General features: G+C 39.6%; 1 protein-coding gene across 1 annotated transcript; it reads right to left on the bottom strand.

Moving 5' to 3' along the window:
• Window positions 1-5,368: 5,368 nt before the first annotated feature.
• LOC100338377 (vomeronasal type-2 receptor 116) lies at window positions 5,369-16,606 on the bottom strand. The gene is made up of 5 exons (XM_051827904.2): window positions 16,322-16,606; window positions 15,149-15,955; window positions 14,233-14,460; window positions 13,762-13,885; window positions 5,369-6,890 (listed from the first exon to the last, which is right to left on the bottom strand). The coding sequence occupies exons 1-5, from the start codon at window positions 16,490-16,492 to the stop codon at window positions 5,956-5,958; spliced, it is 2,265 nt and encodes a 754-aa protein (XP_051683864.2). The 5' UTR covers window positions 16,493-16,606; the 3' UTR covers window positions 5,369-5,955.
• Window positions 16,607-19,654: the final 3,048 nt, after the last annotated feature.

Raw genomic sequence — 19,654 nt, 5'->3', positions numbered from 1 at the left:
CTCAGTGTTTATCTGGGATTCCACATTAATTTGCCCCAGCTTGATGGGGACCTACACACAAATCTTTTCCTATTTTGATGGCTCTTGGCGTTTGTCTGTTGCTGGTTCATGCAAAAATGTACAGTTGTTAACAATCCACTTCCCTTCTTTCTGGGATTTTCTTCTCAAGCAAATTCAGCAAACTAATCAGAATGATATTGTTTGAAAGACCTTGATGTTTTGTTGTAGAAACTCTCATGCTTTATTTGAGAAGAAAGAGAAGGGACTTTCAGATCAATAAACTTGCATTTTTATTTAATGAGGAATAAGGGAAATCCAAAACACAAGGAAGCAGAATTGGGAGAGGCTCCTAGTCACCACATGTGGAGCTGAATGCCACAGCCACCCCCAGGTCTACCAGATAAGGCATCACAGAGTGCATCCCAGCAGTCTCCCTGTTTCAGTAAGTGTTCAAGGTGATTCTGAGGGTTGCAGAAACAAGGAAACAAAATTACCCTCCTCTTAAAAAGTTGGCATCTCAGTGAGGTAAGACTTCCTATTCCAGAATTTAAAACTTCCATAATATACTGTTCAAGTAAGATGTAAATTCCTGGCCCAAGGGATACAAGGTGCATTAGAATTATTTTACATTACAGGATTACTAGGTTTCACCAAAACAGTGGGGAAGAAACCAGAAGGACTCGCCCTCCTCACAATTCCCCAGGAGAACCCCCAGAGTCACCAACCCAGCTCCTCTCCAGGTCTCACAACCTGGCACAGAGCCTGGAAAGGCCTGTTGAGCTACAGAGCAGTGAGGAGCCAACAGGGGGCAGTGGCAGGAACACACTTTGCTCCTCTGCAGCTCGGCCCTCCGGGGTCGCACACATAAAGACCCAAAACCTCATATTCTGCACCAAAAGAGCAAGGTGGGTTGGGGCCTTTTCTCATTCCTTGTGACACGTGACCCATATTCCTGTACAGGACATGGTTCCTGCCTCTGTCCTCTCATGAGAAACTTGTGCTCACAGTGCTGAGCCTCCTGACTTTGGCTGCAGATCGATGTGGAGGTATTCATTATGGCTGATGTGTGGCTCTCTGCGAATTTCAGGTGTTACTCTGGAGGAGCTGACTTGAGAGGTTCTACAAGAAAAAGCCCTATACCCACCCCAAATCACCTCAGTTGCATCACTGCATTCTTGCAGGAATGTTCAAATCCATCTTCGGCCTCAGGCTCCCTCTAGTGTTGTGGTCGGTATTGACCTGACTGAAAGGAAGGGAGACCTGGGCATAATAGCAGTAGACAGCTCCAAGTCAAGACTGGGTGAACTGAAACATCCATGTAATGGAAGCGATCTCCATGGGAACACCAGATGGCCCTGCAGAAATAAACAAGTGTGTGTACAGGAAGTCTGAAAGACTATTTAGATAGGAGCGGCCTCTGAGCAATGGGATTGCAGTTGGTTTTCCTTTCTCCTTTATAAGTGCTTAGATTTATTTGCCTTAAGGATACTATGGAACAGTAACTGAAAACAGGCCAATTTCACATTGAATTTAAAGCTAAATGTCAACGTGTTTCATTTTAATGAAATAAACAAGCCTATCATACAACAGACAACTCATGAAAGGTAAGTCAGCATGGAATATGCTACTCAGAAAATACATAAACATATGATCTAGCTATGGATGATAGAATTATAATCAGATATCATTGGCACATTAACTTGGGAATTAGTTTTTACACGCAAAAATATAGAATTTCAATTCCAGTGATCTTGCCTTTACACACACACACATACACACACAATTGTAAAATGCAAAGACTCAGAGACAAATTGACTTGGATATTGGAAGACACACATGCTAATGGCTATTCATACACAATTGAGTATGACTCAGGAAGTGTTGCTATGTTGAGACAGCCACATAAAGTTATGATAACTCCTACTAAAGTGCTTCTCAGACTATAGCTGCTGAAGACACTGATGGAGGTTTTGGGGAGAAAGAAGTAATTCTATGAAAAACTGATAACTGTACTAGAGAGGATGGGGACATTTAATTTAAGAAACCTCTACTGGGGTAAAGGCTATTAAAAGATGATTAGAATCTGCGTGATCTGGTGCTTTTCCACTTATCTTTAAGAATAATGCAGGCCAGCGCTGTGGTTCAATAGGCTAATGCTCCGCCTTGCAGCACCGGCACACTGGGTTCTAGTCCCAGTCGGGGCACCAGATTCTCTCCCGGTTGCCCCTCTTCCAGGCCAGCTCTCTGCTATGGCCAGGGAGTGCAGTGGAGGATGGCCCAAGTCCTTGGGCCCTGCACCCCATGGGAGACCAGGATAAGCACCTGGCTCCTGGCTTCGGATCAGTGCAGTGAGCCGGCTGCAGCACGCCGGCCACAGCGGCCATTGGAGGGTGAACCAATGGCAAAAGGAAGACCTTTCTCTCTGTCTCTCTCACTGTCCACTCTGCCTGTCAAAAAAATAAATAAATAAAAGAAATAAAAAAAGAATAATGGAAATGAGCTGGGCTGTGGTGTAGTATGTTAAGTTTCCACCTTAAGTGCTAGCATCCCACATTTCGTAGGCTCAAGTCCCGGCTGTTCTATAGCAAGAACCCTGTAAGAGTGAAAGGAATTCAACAACAAAAAAACTAAACATCCAGTTAAGTAATGGGAAAAACCTTCATCATGCATTTTTCAAAAAGAAGAAACTGAAAAGGCCAAAGTCACTTAAAAAATTCTCAGGACTACTAGCCATCAGGGAAATGAAATCAAAACCACCATCAGGTTTCACCTTACCCATCATAATGGCTCTCATACAGAAATCAATTAACAACCTATTCTGGAGAGGACTCAGGTAAAAAGGTAGCCTAATCCACAGTTGATGAGAATGTAAACTGATGCAGTCATTGTGGAATACAGTATGGAAATTTCTGAGAAAGAAAATAGATCTTCCATGAGACCAAGACAACTGACTCCTAGAAAGTTACCCAAACTAAATGAAATCAGCATGAAAAGGGGTCATCTGTACCCCCAAGTTCATTGCAGCTCAATTCAAAATAGCTAAGATATGGAATCAACCCAGATATCCATCAACTTATGACCGGATAAAGAAATCCTGGCGTGTATACTCTAAGAATGTTTATCAGTAGTAGAAAAAAAAAAGAATCCTCTCTTTTGCAACAACATTGATGCAACTGGCATCCATGATACTTAAAGAAATGAGCCAGTATCAGAAAAGACATATGCCATGTGTGTCTAGACAGAATCTAGAAGCAACTTAAAATACAAGGTCAATGGTTCTAAGAAAATGGACAACAGATTCGTTATTGTAAAAAGAAAGAATCATTATTTGACTTATGATATAAAAATGGGATGGTTCAACTTTCGCAAATCAATCAATGTGATACACCACATTAACAAACTGCAGAAGAAAAAACATATGATTATCTCAATAGATGTAGAGAAAGCATTTGATAAAATACAACACCATTTCATGATGAAAACTTACCTAAAGTTTTCATGATGAAAACTCTAAGCAAATTGGGTGTGGAACAAACATTCCTCAACACAATCAAAACAATTTATGAAAAACCCACGGACAGAACCTTATTGAATGGGGAAAAGTTGGAAGCATTTCCACTGAGATCTGGTACCAGACAGGGATGCCCACTCTCACCACTGCTATTCAGTATAGTTCTGGAAGTTTTATACACAGCCATTAGTCAAGAAACAGAAATTAAAGGGATACAAATTGCAAAGGAAGAAGTACAATTATCCCTCTTTGCAGATGATATGACTCTTTATTTAGGGGATCCAAAGAACTCTGTTAAGAGACTATTGGAGCTCATAGAAGAGTTTGGCAAAGTAGCAGGATATAAAGTCAATGCACAATAAGCAATAGCCTTTGTATAAACAGGCAATACCATGGCTGAGAAATAAATTATATGATCTATCCCATTCACAAGAGCTACAAAAAAAAAAGTACCTTTGAATAAACTTAACAAAGGACATCAAAGATCTCTACAATGAGAATTATAAAATCTTTTTTTTTTGTTTTTGAAAAGGCAGAGTGGACAGTGAGAGAGACAGAGAGAAAGGTCTTCCTTTTTGCGGTTGGTTCACCCTCCAATGGCTGTTGCAGCCGGCGCGCTGCAGCTGGCACATTGTGCTGTTCCGAAGCCAGGAGCCAGGTGCTTCTCCTGGTCTCCCATGCGGGTGCACGGCCAAAACACTTGGGTAATCCTCCACTGCACTCCTGGGCCATAACAGAGAGCTGTCCTGGAAGACGGGCAACCAGGACAGAATCCGGTGCTCCAACTGGGACTAGAACTTGGTGTGCTGGCACCGCCGGTGGAAGATTAGCCTATTGAGCCATGGCACTGGCCAGAGAATTATAAAATCTTAAAGAAAGAAATAGAAGAGGATACCAATAAATGGAAAATTCTTCCATGCACATGGATTGGAAGAATCAATATCATCAAAACTTCCATTCTCCCAAAAGCAATTTATAGATTCAGTGTGATACCAATCAAAATGCCAAAGAAATTCTCAGATCTTGAAAAAATTATGCTGAAATTCATATGGAAGCACAGGAGACCTGAAATAGCTAAAGCAATCTTGTACAACAAAAACAAAGCCAGAGGCACCACAATACCAGATTTCAAGACTTACCACAGTGGATCTATAATCAAAACAGCCTGGTATCACAATGGATGGGTAGAACAATGGAACAGAATGGAAACACCAGAAATCAATCCAAGCATCTATAGCCAACTTATATTTGATCAAGGAGCTAAAACAAATTCCTGAAGAAAGGACAGTCCATTCAACAAATAGTGCTGGTAAAATGGATTACCCATGCAGAAGCATGAAGCAAGACCCCTACCTTATATCTTACACAAAAATCCACTCACTATGACCAGCACTTTCAAATTATTAGAGGACATCAAAGAAACCCTGCAAGATATAGGCACAGGTAAAGATTTCTTGGAATAGACCCCAGAGGTACAGGAAGTCAAAGCCAATATTCACAGTTGGATTACATCAAAAATCACTTTCTTATGTCTGGTATTGGCAAAAGTAAATCAAAGCCAGATTGATAATAAATAGAAATGAAGAGATGGAAAAGAAGTTTACAGAATCACTTCTATGTATAATGAAAACTTGATGTGTGATTATCACATCATTATATTTATTTATTTTTTTACATCATTTTAAATTCATATGAAATGATATATAATTCAGCATTTTCTTGACAATGAATTACACATTATAATGATTTAACATGTCTAAAGATTGTGCTGAAATATTTCAACTATATTAATAAGCTTATTTTAATATAGACTAATGAATTAATAAAAACAAAGAAATGTGTAACTCATTTTATTAAAATATGAATATGACAATGTCAATGAGTTGACATTGAAAATACAGGATTGAAAAGAAATGAAAAGTTTCAAGGGGAGCCTTTATCTGAGATTGGTTTTGTGCTTATGAACATAAAACCCAGACTAAGAAATTAGTTCATAGTATTATTTTGAAGAGAGAAGGAATGGGTACAGCATGGGGGTATAGTGGCTATAAGTAGCACCTATAACCCCGACATCCCATGTTGGTGCCAGTTCATGTCTTGTCCGCTCCACTTGCAATCCAGCTTTTTGTTAAGATCTAGAAAATGCTTTGGAAGATGGCCTAAGCCTTTCTGTCCTTGACACTCACATGAAAACCTGAATTAATCTCCTTGCTTTGGCATGAACTAGCACTGGGCCACTACAGATATCTTCAGATTCCATTACCAGATGGAAGGTTTCTCCCACTCTCTATCTTCATTTTCTGTAAATTGGACCTTCAGAACAAAAACATATTAAGAAAAGTATAAATTGTTCATAAGGAGGGTACATTATACAAGTTATTTTTAACATCAGAATGCAAAATGTTTTATAATATTAGATTCTAACCAATAAAAACTGAGAGAGCCTAAGAGCTACACCTGAGAACATATGTTTCCTTAGAAATTCTTCTATCCCTTAATCCTTTCAAAGCATTCTTCTCAGGTCTTAGGAGAATAATGTAGCACTTGGGGACAAAGATGCAGCCCAGGAGCCCCGCACTGGAGCACAAGATGGAGAAGACCTCCACAGCCACCATGACCTTCCCCTTGGTGCTGTGGTAGACAGGCAGGAAGGTCACCCAGACACTGCAGAACACCAGCATGCTGAATGTCAGGAACTTGGCTTCATTGAAGGTGTCAGGCAGATTCCTGGCTAGGAAAGCCACAGTGAAGCTCGCCAGGGCCAAGGAGCCCAGGTAGCCCAGGACACAGTAGAAGGCAATGACTGAGCCCTTGTTACACACCAGGATGATGTGGCCATGCTCTGAGTGTGCATCTGTGTCAATAAAGGGAGGAGAAGTCCCAAGCCAGATGCCGCAGAGAGCCAGTTGGATCAGGGAGCAGATGGGAATAATGGAGTTAGGTACCCCTGATATCAGCCAGTGTCTCATCCTTCTCCCTGGGGCAGTGACCTTGAAGGCCAGAAGCACAGTGATAGTTTTGGCCAGGACAGTGGAAACAGCCACGGTGAATGCCACTCCAAACATGGTCTGCTGGAGGACACAGGTGGTTGTGTTGGGACGACCAATAAACACTAAGGAGCAGAGGAAGCAGAAGATGAGGGCGATGAGCAGCATGTAGCTGAGACAATGATTGTTGGCCTTGACTATGGGAGTGTCTCGGTGCTTCACAAAGACCCCAAGAACCACAGCAGTGAGGACAGAGAAGCACAGAGCTGTGCAGACCAAGGTCATCCCCAGGGGATCTTCAAAAGACAGAAAGGTCACTTTTTTGTGGAAGCACTGGTTTCGCTCTGTGTTGGCATACTGATGATCCAGACACTTCATACACTGGTCCATATCTGGCAAGAAACGTACAAGAACATCATCCTAAGTTCAGTTATTTCTGATTCACAAGGACCTTCTGGAATAACGGACATAGCTAGTTTAGGCAAATAGCCCTAATTTGATGTTGAAATAGCATATAAAATAACATCTAGGAAATTATTAGCCATTATTCATGCCCATCTTCCTCATGTTAGCCAGAGTTATTACTTCATCTCTCTAACTACCTTGCGTACTGATGAGTACATGTACTTTTTCTCCTAACCAAGACCTACAGGCTACTCTCTGAAACTACTCCTGGTGCTTTAAATCCTACCTTTTTTGCCTGTATCATTTTAACACCGCAAATTCATTCTTCGTGGTTTCTCCACACTTGGAAGTGGTGATCAAGATTCCAGAGGTTTCCATGTATTATGAAGACTACTCTGACCTTTATATATGGCACATGCTTGATGCATCCTCACTTTAAACAAGAGCAAGCAGCAGTCCTTGTTTTCTTAAGTTTTTATATAGTGATTGCATTTTTTCATATTTTTATTTTAAAGTTTTTATTCAACAAATGCATTTTTTCATAGATATAACTTTAGAAATATTGTGTTTCTTTCCCCTAAACCCACCCTCCCATCCCAACTCTCATCCCACCTCCCTCACCCTCTCCCATCTCCTTCTTCATTATGTTACATTTTTATTTGATTTTATATACAGAGGACCAACTCCATATAACATATAGATTTCAATAGTTTGCATCCACACAGACACACTACATATAGAGTACAGTTTGAGAAAAAATTGCAGTCGATTCTCACAGTTCAACTCATTATGAATGGAGTTACTAAATGGGGAATAAATGCACAGTGATTTCGTTGTTCCGTTAACAATTAACACTTGTACGTATGATATCAGTGATCACCCAAGGCTCTTGCCATGGGCTGCCAAGGCTATGGAAGTCCTCTGTAACCATAGACTCCATCAGCATTTGGACACTGCCATAAGCAAAGTGGATGGTCTCTCTTCCCTTCTGAGAAGAGTATATCCTTCTTTGACGATCATTTCTTTCCACTGGGGTCTCACAGAGATCCTCCATGTAGCCTATTTTTTGGCCAGAGTGTTCGCTTTCCATGCCTGCAGTGAGCCCTTGTTTTATTGGTGTTATTCCCTCTGTACTCTCATTGCCTAATCAATGACCAAAGGCCCCAGTCTTTATTTCTAATGAGTGTTTTTATTTATTTATAATTTAATGGAAATGCAGAGTTTCAGAAGGAGGCAGAGAAGTATGAGGGAGAGAGAGGGAGAGGGAGAGAGAGAAGGACAGGAGGGCAGGGAGAAAAAGAGAGGGAGAAAGGAAAAGAGTGAAAAAGAGAAAGAAAGACATCTTCCACCAGTGATTCACACCCCAAATGATGGCAATAAATGGAACTAGGCTGTCTTAGGGCAATAAATGGGATCTTCTTCTGGGTCTCCTACATGGTGTGGACTCAGAAACTTGGGCCGTCTTCTATTGCTTTCCTAAGCATCAGCAGAGAGCTGCATTGGAAGTGAAGCAGCTGAGACTGGAACCGCTGCCCAACTGGGATGCTGGCATCCCAATCAGAGGCTTCAACTACTATGATGCAGCACTGGCCCCAGGTTCCCACTCTTAGTGTCATGCACTGGGAGATTGACTTTGTGAATTTTGGGTGCACAGAAAGCACACAACGATCTCACTAAACCACATCTCTCTAAGGTAGGATCTGGATAGTCATTCTATGGGCAAGCACTGATTGAGAGATCACCATTAGAAAACAGATGATCAAGCTCTAGAGAAACACAGAAGAGTTGTACACTTGATACCTTCTGGATAAGATGCCACCCTTGAGCAAATTTCCATCAAGGAACACACTGGGATGCTGCCTGTAATCAAAGTCTGTCTGTAGATCACCTTGAACCCTACTGGCATATTTCCACTTTGCTGCCTTTTTATTCTTGAACATGAATTTTATCTCCATCTCTGCCAGTATCCGCTTCTTTTTCCATACATTTCTCCATCAATGTCAGTTGTCACAACCTGCAGATGTCTTCCAAAGTTTAGGTGGTCTTATTTTTGGATAGTTCATACTTTTGAGACATTACATGTGCTCATCTTTCAGAGCTTTGTTTTCCAGAATTGATAAGCAAAAATACCTCTTTTTGTATTTAATCTAGTATTCCAGCACTACTAAACTCAATTACTGATTTTTGATTGTATTACACCATCCCAATATCAGTTGAAAATGATGCCATTTTAAATCTTCCTTTATAATAACTTGCATGGCTTTCATTTTTATTATATACACAAAGAGACCAATGGGTAATTTCCTGCAGAAGTTACATTCTTTCTGCAACTTTGTATACAATCTTCAGCCATAACTTCCATGTTTTTGGCATTCTAAAATACACTTTAGGATTGAAAACTGATCCTTCTTTTTGGCATTTTGTGTTGTTTTGTTCTTTTTTTATAATTCTTAGATAACTTAAATTTATTAAATGGTTTTCTTCAGAAATGCTCATTCTTATTACTATTTTTCAAGGATTATAAACTGAGTTACACTTTATGCAAGACATTGGGCATAATGTAACCTATTTAAAAATACTGTTGGGTTTACATTGTTTAAAATTTCTATGTGTGAATTTATTTCAACAACAGTGTCTTACAAGTTCATTTTGCTGAAAAATCTGGCAGTATTTGATCAAACAAGTTAAGATGTTCCTGTAGACAGTGAGAGACAGAGAGAGAGGTCTAACTTTTGCCGTTGGTTCACCCTCCAATGGCCACCATGGCCGGCACACCACGCTGATCCAATGGCAGGAGCCAGGTGCTTATCCTGGTCTCCCATGTGGTGCAGGGCCAAAGCACTTGGGCCATCCTCCACTGCACTCCCGGGCCACAGCAGAGAGCTGGCCTGGAAGAGGGGCAACCAGGACAGAATCCGGTGCCCCGAGAGGGACTAGAACCCAGTGTGCCAGCGCCGCTAGGTGGAGGATTAGCCTGTTGAGCCACGGCACCAGCTGCTGAATTCTAACAGACATTTAAAGAAGAACTAATCCCATTTCTTCTCAAACTATTCAGAACAATCGAAAAAGAGGGAATCCTCCCAAATTCTTTCTATGAATCCAGCATCACCTTAATCCCTAAGCCAGAGAAAGATGCAACACTGAAAGAAAATTGTAGACCCATATCCCTAATGAACATAGATGCAAAAATCCTCAATAAAATTCTCGCCAATAGACTACAACAACACAACACAAAAATCATCCACCCAGACCAAGTGGGATTCATCCCTGGCATGCAGGGATGGTTCAACATTTATAAATCAATCAATGTGATTCACCACATTAACAGACTGCAAAAGAAAAACCGTATGATTATCTCAATAGACGCCGAGAAAGCATTTGATAAAATACAACACCCTTTCATGATGAAAACTCTAAGCAAATTGGGTATAGAAGGAACATTCCTCAATATAATCAAAGCAATTTATGAAAAACCCACGGCCAGCATCCTATTGAATGGGGAAAAGTTGGAAGCATTTCCACTGAGATCTGGCACCAGGCAGGGATACCCACTCTCACCACTGATATTTAATATAGTTCTGGAAGTTTTAGCCAGAGCCATCAGACAAGAAAAAGAAATTAAAGGAATACAAATTGAGAAGGAAGAAGTCAAACTATCCTTCTTTGCAGACAATATGATTCTTTACTTAGAGGATCCAAAGAACTCTTTTAAGAGACTATTGGAACTCATAGAGGAGTTTGGCAAAGTGGCAGGATATAAAATCAATGCACAAAAATCAACAGCCTTTGTATATACAAGCAATGCCATGACTGAGAAAGAACTGCTAAGATCAATCCCATTCACAATAGCTAAAAAAACAATCAAATACCTTGGAATAATCTTAACCAAGGACGTTAAAGATCTCTATGATGAGAATTACAAAATCTTAAAGAAAGAAATAGAAGAGGATACCAAAAAATGGAAAAATCTTCCATGCTCATGGATTGGAAGAATCAACATCATCAAAATGTCCATTTCCCTAAAGCAATTTATAGATTCAATGCAATTCCAATCAGGATACCAAAGACATTCTTCTCAGATCTAGAGAAAATGATGCTGAAATTTATATGGAGGCACAAGAGACCTCGAATAGCTAAAGCAATCTTGTACAACAACAACAACAACAACAACAACAACAAAGCGGAGGCATCTCAATACCAGTTTTCAGGACATACTACAGGGCAGTCGTAATCAAAACAACATGGTACCGGTACAGAAACAGATGGATAGACCAATGGAACAGAATCGAAACACCAGAAATCAACCCAAACATCTACAGCCAACTTATATTTGATCAAGGATCTAAAAACAATTCCTGGAGCAAGGACACTCTATTCAATAAATGGTGCTGGGAAAACTGGATTTCCACGTGCAGCACCATCAAGCAAGACCCCTACCTTACACCTTACACAAAAATCCACTCAACATGGATTAAAGACCTAAATCTATGACCTGACACCATCAAGTTATTAGAGAACATTGGAGAAACCCTTCAATTATTGGCACAGGCAAAGAGTTTCTGGAAAAGACCACGGAGGCACAGGAAGTCAAAGCCAAAATCAACTATTGGGATTGCATCAAATTGAGAAGTTTCTGTACTGCAAAAGAAACAGTCAGGAGAGTGAAGAGACAACCGACAGAATGGGAAAAACTATTTGCAAACTATGCAACAGATAAAGGGTTAATAACCAGAATCTACAAAGAGTTCAAGAAACTCCACAAAAGCAAAACCAACAACCCACTTAAGAGATGGGCCAAGGACCTCAATAGACATTTTTCAAAAGAGGAAATCCAAATGGCCAAAAGGCACATGAAAAAATGTTCAAGGTCACTAGCAATCAGGGAAATGCAAATCAAAACCACAATGAGGTTTCACCTCACCCCGGTTAGAATGGCTAACATGCAGAAGTCTAGCAACAACAGATGTTGGCGAGGATGTGGGGAAAAAGGGACACTAACCCACTGTTGGTGGGAATGCAAACTGGTCAAGCCACTATGGAAGTCAGTCTGGAGATTCCTCACAAACCTGAAGATAGCCCCCCGTTCGACCCAGCCATCCCACTCCTTGGAATTTACCCTAAGGAAATGAAATTGGCAAACAAAAAAGCAGTCTGCACCCTAATGTTTATTGCAGCTCAATTCACAATAGCCAAGACCTGGAACCAACCTAAATGCCCATCAACGGTAGACTGGATAAAGAAATTATGGGATATGTACTCTTTAGAATACTATACCGCAGTAAGAAACAACGAAATCCAGTCATTTGCAACAAGATGGAGGAATCTGGAACACATCATGCTGAGTGAAATAAGCCAGTCCCAAAGGGGCAAAAACCATATGTTCTCCCTGATCCGTGATGACTGACTGAACACCAAAAAGGAAACCTGTTGAAGTTAAATGGACACTATGAGAAACGGTGACTTGATCAGCATAGCCCTGACTGTTAATGAACAACTTAATACATTATCCCTCTTAGTATTTTTTGTTGGTTCTACTTAATATGACTGGTTTAATTCTGTAATTAATACACAGTTATTCTTAAGTGTTGAAATTTAACTGAAATGTCATCCCTGTTAAACATAAGAGTGGGAATAAGAGAGGGAAGAGATGTATAATTTGGGACATGCTCAAGCTGACTTGCCCCAAATGGTAGAGTTAGAACCATACCAGGGGATTCCAATTCAATCCCATCAAGGTGGCATGTACCAATGCCATCTCACTATTCCAAGTGATCAATTTCAGTTCACAATTGATCATAATGAAAGGACTAAGAGTCAAAGGGAGCACATAAACAAGTCTAGTACCTGCTAATACTAACCGATAGAACAAATAAAGGGGAGAGTGATCCAACATGGGAAGTGAGATACTCAGCAGACTCATAGAATGGCAGATGTCCTAAACAGCACTGTGGCCTCAGAATCAGCCCTAAAGGCATTCGGATCTGGCTGAAAAGCTCATGAGAGTATTTCAGGCATGGAAAGCCAGGACCCTCTGGAGAAAAAAAAAAAAAGAAAAAACACCTAAATGAAATGTCTCTCTGAGTGAGATCCCAGTGGAAAGAACAGGTCTTCAAAGAAGGAGGTACCTTTCTCTGAAGGGAGGAGAGAACTTCCACTTTGACCATGGCCTTGTCTAAACAAGGTAAGAGTCGGAGAACTCAAAAGGCTTCCATAGCCATTGAAACTCTTGACTGGAGCATAGGGAGATTACTGATGCCATAAACAGGAGTATCAATTTGTAAAGTCAACAACAGGAGCCACTGTGCACTTACTCCTCATGTAGGATTTCTGTCCTTACCATGGATGTCAGCCTGTATTCTTTCAAAATAAATTTTACTCCTGAGTGTGTATGAGTGTAAGCATATGAATGTTCCTGAAGATTTATATTTTGATATGCAATGATTTTGCTCAAAGGCTAAGGTTAGCTCGTTTATGATATCTGATGAGTATTATCCTCAGCATGATATACTGTATAATTTCTAATACAGTTTTTCAAATTACACACAGTTTGATGAGAGTTGTGCTTTCTCACTCCAAGCATGCTATGCTTGAATTAGGTGAAAGCGTTTTATCTATTTATGTACAAGGAACACAGACGTGAATTTACCAAAATGATTTTGCAAATACTACATGCAGTAAAGTATAGTGTGCATACTTTTATCATTTTAAGGGTTATTACTGAATATAAGGTTTAACTTCTACCAGAAGGTGAAAAGAATCTTCTCAGCAGTCATACTCCACATCCTTTTCTTTCCATGGAGAAGAGGAATATTTTAAGAAACATGTGTTAACTTCTCCATGAGGCTGGCACTGACTTACCTGTCTGATTGGAAATCTCATTCTCAGGACAAGGTGTGCAATCAAAACAACAGGTAGGCTTCCCCTCCAGAGAGGCTTTCCTGAATCCAGGGCTGCAACTCTCACTGCATACTGAATGTGGAGTCTGAGAAAAATCAAATGAATATTGGTCATATTGGGAATGTTACTTCTGTTCCAAGTAGAGGGTTTTCAAGTCCTGCACAACCTGTTCTCTTAAGCTGTAGATACCTATTTCTGACACAATGATTGCATGCAATTTGATTTTCTAAATAAATGGAATCAAAACATGTGGAGGAACAAGTACGTGTAGTGTCCAACCTCAGACACTAAAAACATAAGAAAGTATTTAGATTGGAAGGGGTGTAGTTTAATGTCTCTAAGTGTGTTTTTAATAAGCCAAGTGGCACAAATCCCCATATGAATTGTGGGTAACAATGTGCATTGTGAACCTTATGATCAGGTGCAACTTACCTCTGTAATTCCTGTGGCCCATTCTATCAAATTCTCAGAGAGAGACAACTTCTGGCTCTGTGAGGCATAAGGGGAAAACTGTCCTACTTTAACCTTACGTCCAACACCATATGGAAAATTCCAAAAGTTGAGAATGTCATATTCAGCTTCCAAATTCGTCATGTGATTCAAATTCACTAGGTCACCCACAGGATTGTTAAATTGGAGGTTCTTGAGAAACGGGTGCAACTGAAAAAATACATCATATTCACATGAAGACTGCCCAAGCAATAACACATCAAACCCAGGTTAGAGAAAGCCTTTTGTCTGTAATCACAAATAAACAAAGGGAACTTTTTATAGCTACCCAATGAATTAAAACTAAAAACCTGATGAGAACTACATCAAAGTAAGTATGATTTCACTCATTTTCATCTAAAAACTAGGGCAATCAAAAATATCTAACTGTGAGATTCTGATCATTTCCAACTGTGGACTCCATGCTACCAACACTCACTTATTTTCTCAGTGTACCTAGGACAACCATCTGTAGTACAGTTACCAGGATAAAAAATATGCAATTTAATGAGATGTCTTATGTACATTGTGGATGAACATACTCAACAACATTTGACACTAAAATGTAATAATTTTTTACCGTTGAGACTGAAAACAGAATGACAGATTCTAGGTATTCACAAGTCCTAATTAAACTGACAGGATGGGAGAGTACTTTTTAAGACACAACACTGAAGCTTATCCAAGTTACCTTCCCACTTGTCAATGGAACCCTGTGTCTTATGACAAATTACAAGCAGAGGCTCATATATATCTTGTGATTGGAGAAATGTTCCCAAGCTACTTGGTTTGAACACCGGCAGAAGCTCTTAAGGGGATCACTTCAGGAGTACATGTCATACAATGGAAACCAAATTACCTGCCATGGAGAAAATGCCACCTTTGCCCCATTGTTCACTGGCTGCATTTCTACCTCTTGTAGAAGCATCTCATGTACGCTGTGGGCCACAGCATACACAGCATTATATATGTTGTAACTCCCATCACTCATGCTCATATCAAAACGATGTGGAGGCAAGGATTCCAAGGAGGCATTCAGTGGACAGTTCTGCAAAGTTTTACAGGATGCCCCAGTAACTGAGCAATCAAAAACCAATAACCAGAATCTTAAGAGGTAAAAGTCTTCTGGGTATTTTGAAGGGTTAGCTGTCTGAAGAAAGTTTTTGAAACCAGAGATCTCACCATGGTGGTGTGAAAAAATGAGAGTCCCATGGAATGAGTGGAGTAGGAAAGGATCCTCAAAACTGGCAAAATCCCATTGTGAGGTGGTGACCCAGACTTTCCATGTCATTACACGTTCCCATGTTGGAAAGCTGATGCCTATGAGTGAATCAGTGTCACAGAAAAGAATCACCACATTTGCTGATGATTTTAGGATCTGGATATGAAACCTATTCTGGAGTGAAATACGTGACTCCTCAGTGACTGGGATCAATTCCACAAAGTCCACACAGATGCCATTCTTCTGCAGCTCTACTTTCAAATTGGACATAAACTGAATACCTTTTGGGAGGTCTGAGATGGCCAAACCCACCCACGTCCAGCTGAAATGAAGCATCAAGGAGACTATGCCAAGGGCCAGAGAAGTGTCTTTGGGGGCCATCTGATAGAGGGAAGGAAACTGACCACTGTCACTCAGAAGTGGTTCAAAAGACCCAAGAGTCAGCTAAGAGAAAATGCAAGAAATCTGTGTAAGGTTATTGCCATAGTGTACTATCTTACTCCTGAAGAAATTAAGCAGATGATGGAAGCATCAGAAGATTTTACAATATTTCATTTTTCTCATCCCCCTGCATGAAAACATCCTAGTTCCTGAGACATTACATTCACAGATTAAGGAAAACATTTCTCCTTTTCACTTGCCAACACTCTGCTTCTGATAATATGTGGCTAATCCACCTAATCTCTATACGCCTTCACTTTTGATCACATGCTGTGGCAAGTGTATTTGGTTCTGTCACTTAAATTTTTGGGTCTAAGTCAGGCACCTCAGGTGATGTGTTTTATCCCTCTCTTTCACTTACACACTCACCTGTGGAATTTTGTAGAGTTCCAGCAGTGTCCCTACTTGGACAGCAATGCTTGTTCCTGATATTACAGCTACAGACTTGCTCCATTTCCTACACATGTAATTAGGAACATCCTCTTCTAATCCTGCAAGCCAGATGAAGGGATTCTGCATCACCATCATGTCACTGTGCATGACATTATAGAGATCAAATCCCAAGGTCACATTGGGTAAAAGCTGGGGGTTCTTGTTGATCTCCTCAATAGCAAAAACCAAGGCCAGAACATACTGGTAGTTTTTGGACTGAAACCTGTATGAAAGGCACAAGGATCTTTAAGGGAGAAGCCTCAAATCCAGATTATCATCAATTCTTCTGTAATAACTGTAACAGATGGATTGGTCTTGGCCAAAGATTCATATGTTCTAATGATTATCTGCACATTTGCTGAGGACAGCGTGTTAAGAGTGTTGAATTTGCAGGACACATGTCCTCACCAGAACCATAGCTGCTACTCCCTTGACCTCGGTCTCCCAGCCTAAATGATTCTGAAAATAAGATCTGCTTTTACATTATAATGTCTTGGGCATGTTATCACATGGCTGTCCATGCAGCCAAAGAAAATGATCTTATTTTTAATATAAACCTATCAATTTAAATCATCTCTGGCAACAACTACGTCTTCTAAGTTTTTATATTTGATATCTAAATACTATAATATGCTCTGGAATGCCCTTTCAAAAGTTTATGCACACCTAGAAATAACATTCATATTTCAAAGAAAACTTGACAAGGAAAGGTGCATCTTTAGCACTGCCTCTACAAATATTCCTATATTCGGAAACTACAATGATGCTTCATCTTATCACATCATTATATGCTTCTTGAAATAGGAGTCCTATGATCATAAGGCTGCAGGTTGTAATGGGATAAGAGAGTAACTCAACTGAAGGCTATGCGATCACATAGAAGGATGACGTCAAAGCACTGAGAATGGTAGATGTAAGTCTGGATATATCCTGGAAAATCTCTTCCCCAACAAACTCACCCATCAACCACCATCACAAGCCAGGAAAATGAAATCAGATTCAGAGCTTGAAAGAAGGAAATCAGTGAAAAGGGAGGGACACTTTAGAAAAGACTGAAACACTCCCCGGTTGGAGTTTTAATGCTTTACAACTAAGACAGTCATGCATTTATTTTGAACACTAGGTATATATTAAAGTAAATCATTATCAGTGGTAAAAGTATATACTCCAAACTGGCCTTATTCACCCAATTTTCCCTACAGAACCAAACATAAATATCCTTCCATGCAAAGAACATGATGCATTTCTACTTTCCAGGTTCTGACATTTCACAAAGTGTGTAAATGAGGAGCCCCTTGTATGTATTTCAGATTTACTGTGTGTTGAGTCATTATGAATAGACTAGGTCATGTACACTGATATTAAGGGTCACTGTGTGCTCCAGAGGAAGTGACAGTCTTTCTTTTCTTGGTTCATGTTGCAACATAATATGTATGTATGCATGCATATTATATACATATTCTGCCTATATATTTACATATAGGTATCCATTACCATGTAAAGAGCTGCTCAATATCTATTGTTTTATATAAATCTCATTTCTATAAATATTTGTTATCCAAATATTTCACTCATACTTTGTATATAATGAAGAACTTTAAAAATCCTTGCTAAGAGTATCAAATAATATTCCATTTTGTAGTTCATATTTCTCTGTTCCCCTCCTCATTCTTGACATTTCCATCAATTCCTTAACCTCTCATTTCTTATTCCCGCTGCCATTGGTAGAAAAGGTCTAAAAGATTTTTGGACACACTGGGCATTTTTGAGAGTTGCCTTTTCAATCTGTTTTATGTTGTGTTTCTTATCTCTAAGAACAGTTTATAAATAATTATTGGGTGTTCTAAAGTTGTTGAATCTTATATTATATTCCCAAGTATCATTAACACAGGCATTTTCTCCTGGGTTTGCTAAGATTTGGTTATGATCTCCAGTTGGCAAGGTATACATCTTGGAGGAACCTGGGCTCTATTCATAGACTCTATTCCTACTATGGGAAATTTACACTCTTCTGGTCTCCATCATTTAGGGTACATGTAAATGATGTACTGCATGCATAACCATGGGAAATACCACTACTACTAATAAATAAATATTTCATAATTGGGATGTCATGTGCACTATCAAAATAGGCAAATTCATAAAAATCATGTGAAGTGAATAATATCATTATACCAAGCTGGTATCCATTAGATTTTTTCTGGATAGAACTTAGGACAAATGCCTAAAATACTTGATCAGTTGTCTCACCTTTGTGGCACCAACTATAGTTCTAAATTCCATTGGCTTTAATGATACTGCAATGATATATGTCCTAATATCTACCTTCTATCAAAGATCTATGTATCATCAACCTACTTTTATAGCTTACAGTAGAAACCAATTAGAAAGTAGCACCAAAATAAACAGATGTGAGGAAAACAATTTCACTGTCCTACAAGATACTATATTCTGGAGGCATGAAATATTCATATATAAATATATATGAAACATTTATATTTAGCTACAGGTAGACCGTATCTTAAAGATGGGCAGAGCAGAATAATCCCTCTTCTGAAATGTATTTTTCCAGAAAAAGAATCAGGGGTGCATCCTGAATGTGTAGATTCCAACCATTACAGTTCTTATGGGTATATTCATCATTAACATACAATTATTATTATACTTGTGGCCTGAGGTTACTTTTACCTAGTAAAATCTTACTTTCTTGAATATCTTTTCTTCTTTTTGACTGTAGAAGAAATGAAGTGAGCTCATGGCCCCAAATCTAATATGTAGCAGAAAAGTTTGTGAGCACATGTGGAAGAGCTCATGTAACTCAGGGTTGTTCATTTCAGTGCATGGGTTCTGTAAGAACCTGCTACTGAGGCACAATAGGCCCCTGAGCTGATGAACAGGGACAGCGAAGGACAAGAAGATCCCAACCAGACTCTCCTTTCTCCTATGATGAGATAACATTTCCCTGAACAATTGAATGTGCCAGGCAGAAAGAAATGTCTTCCACATGCCCCAAGTTAATTATCAGAACTTTTTAGGTGGGACAGAAATGGAAAGGGCAGGGACACACAACACATGTGCCTATCCATCTGCAGACCCAATAGCAAGCATCTATTATGTAAATCAAGGAAAATGATTATGGCAAAGAGAACTTACCCTTTGAATGTGATATCGTTTTTGAAAATATTAATCATTCTGTCCACAAGGTATATGTAAATGGGGAAAAAAGCAGCGATCTCAATGTCTCCATCCTTGTAATAACTCCGTTCCATC

Source organism: Oryctolagus cuniculus, assembly GCF_964237555.1.
Source record: "Oryctolagus cuniculus chromosome 16 unlocalized genomic scaffold, mOryCun1.1 SUPER_16_unloc_1, whole genome shotgun sequence".
NCBI lineage: Eukaryota > Metazoa > Chordata > Mammalia > Lagomorpha > Leporidae > Oryctolagus > Oryctolagus cuniculus.
Note: the sequence above shows the minus strand (reverse complement) of the source record. Positions and strands in the feature narration are given on the sequence as shown.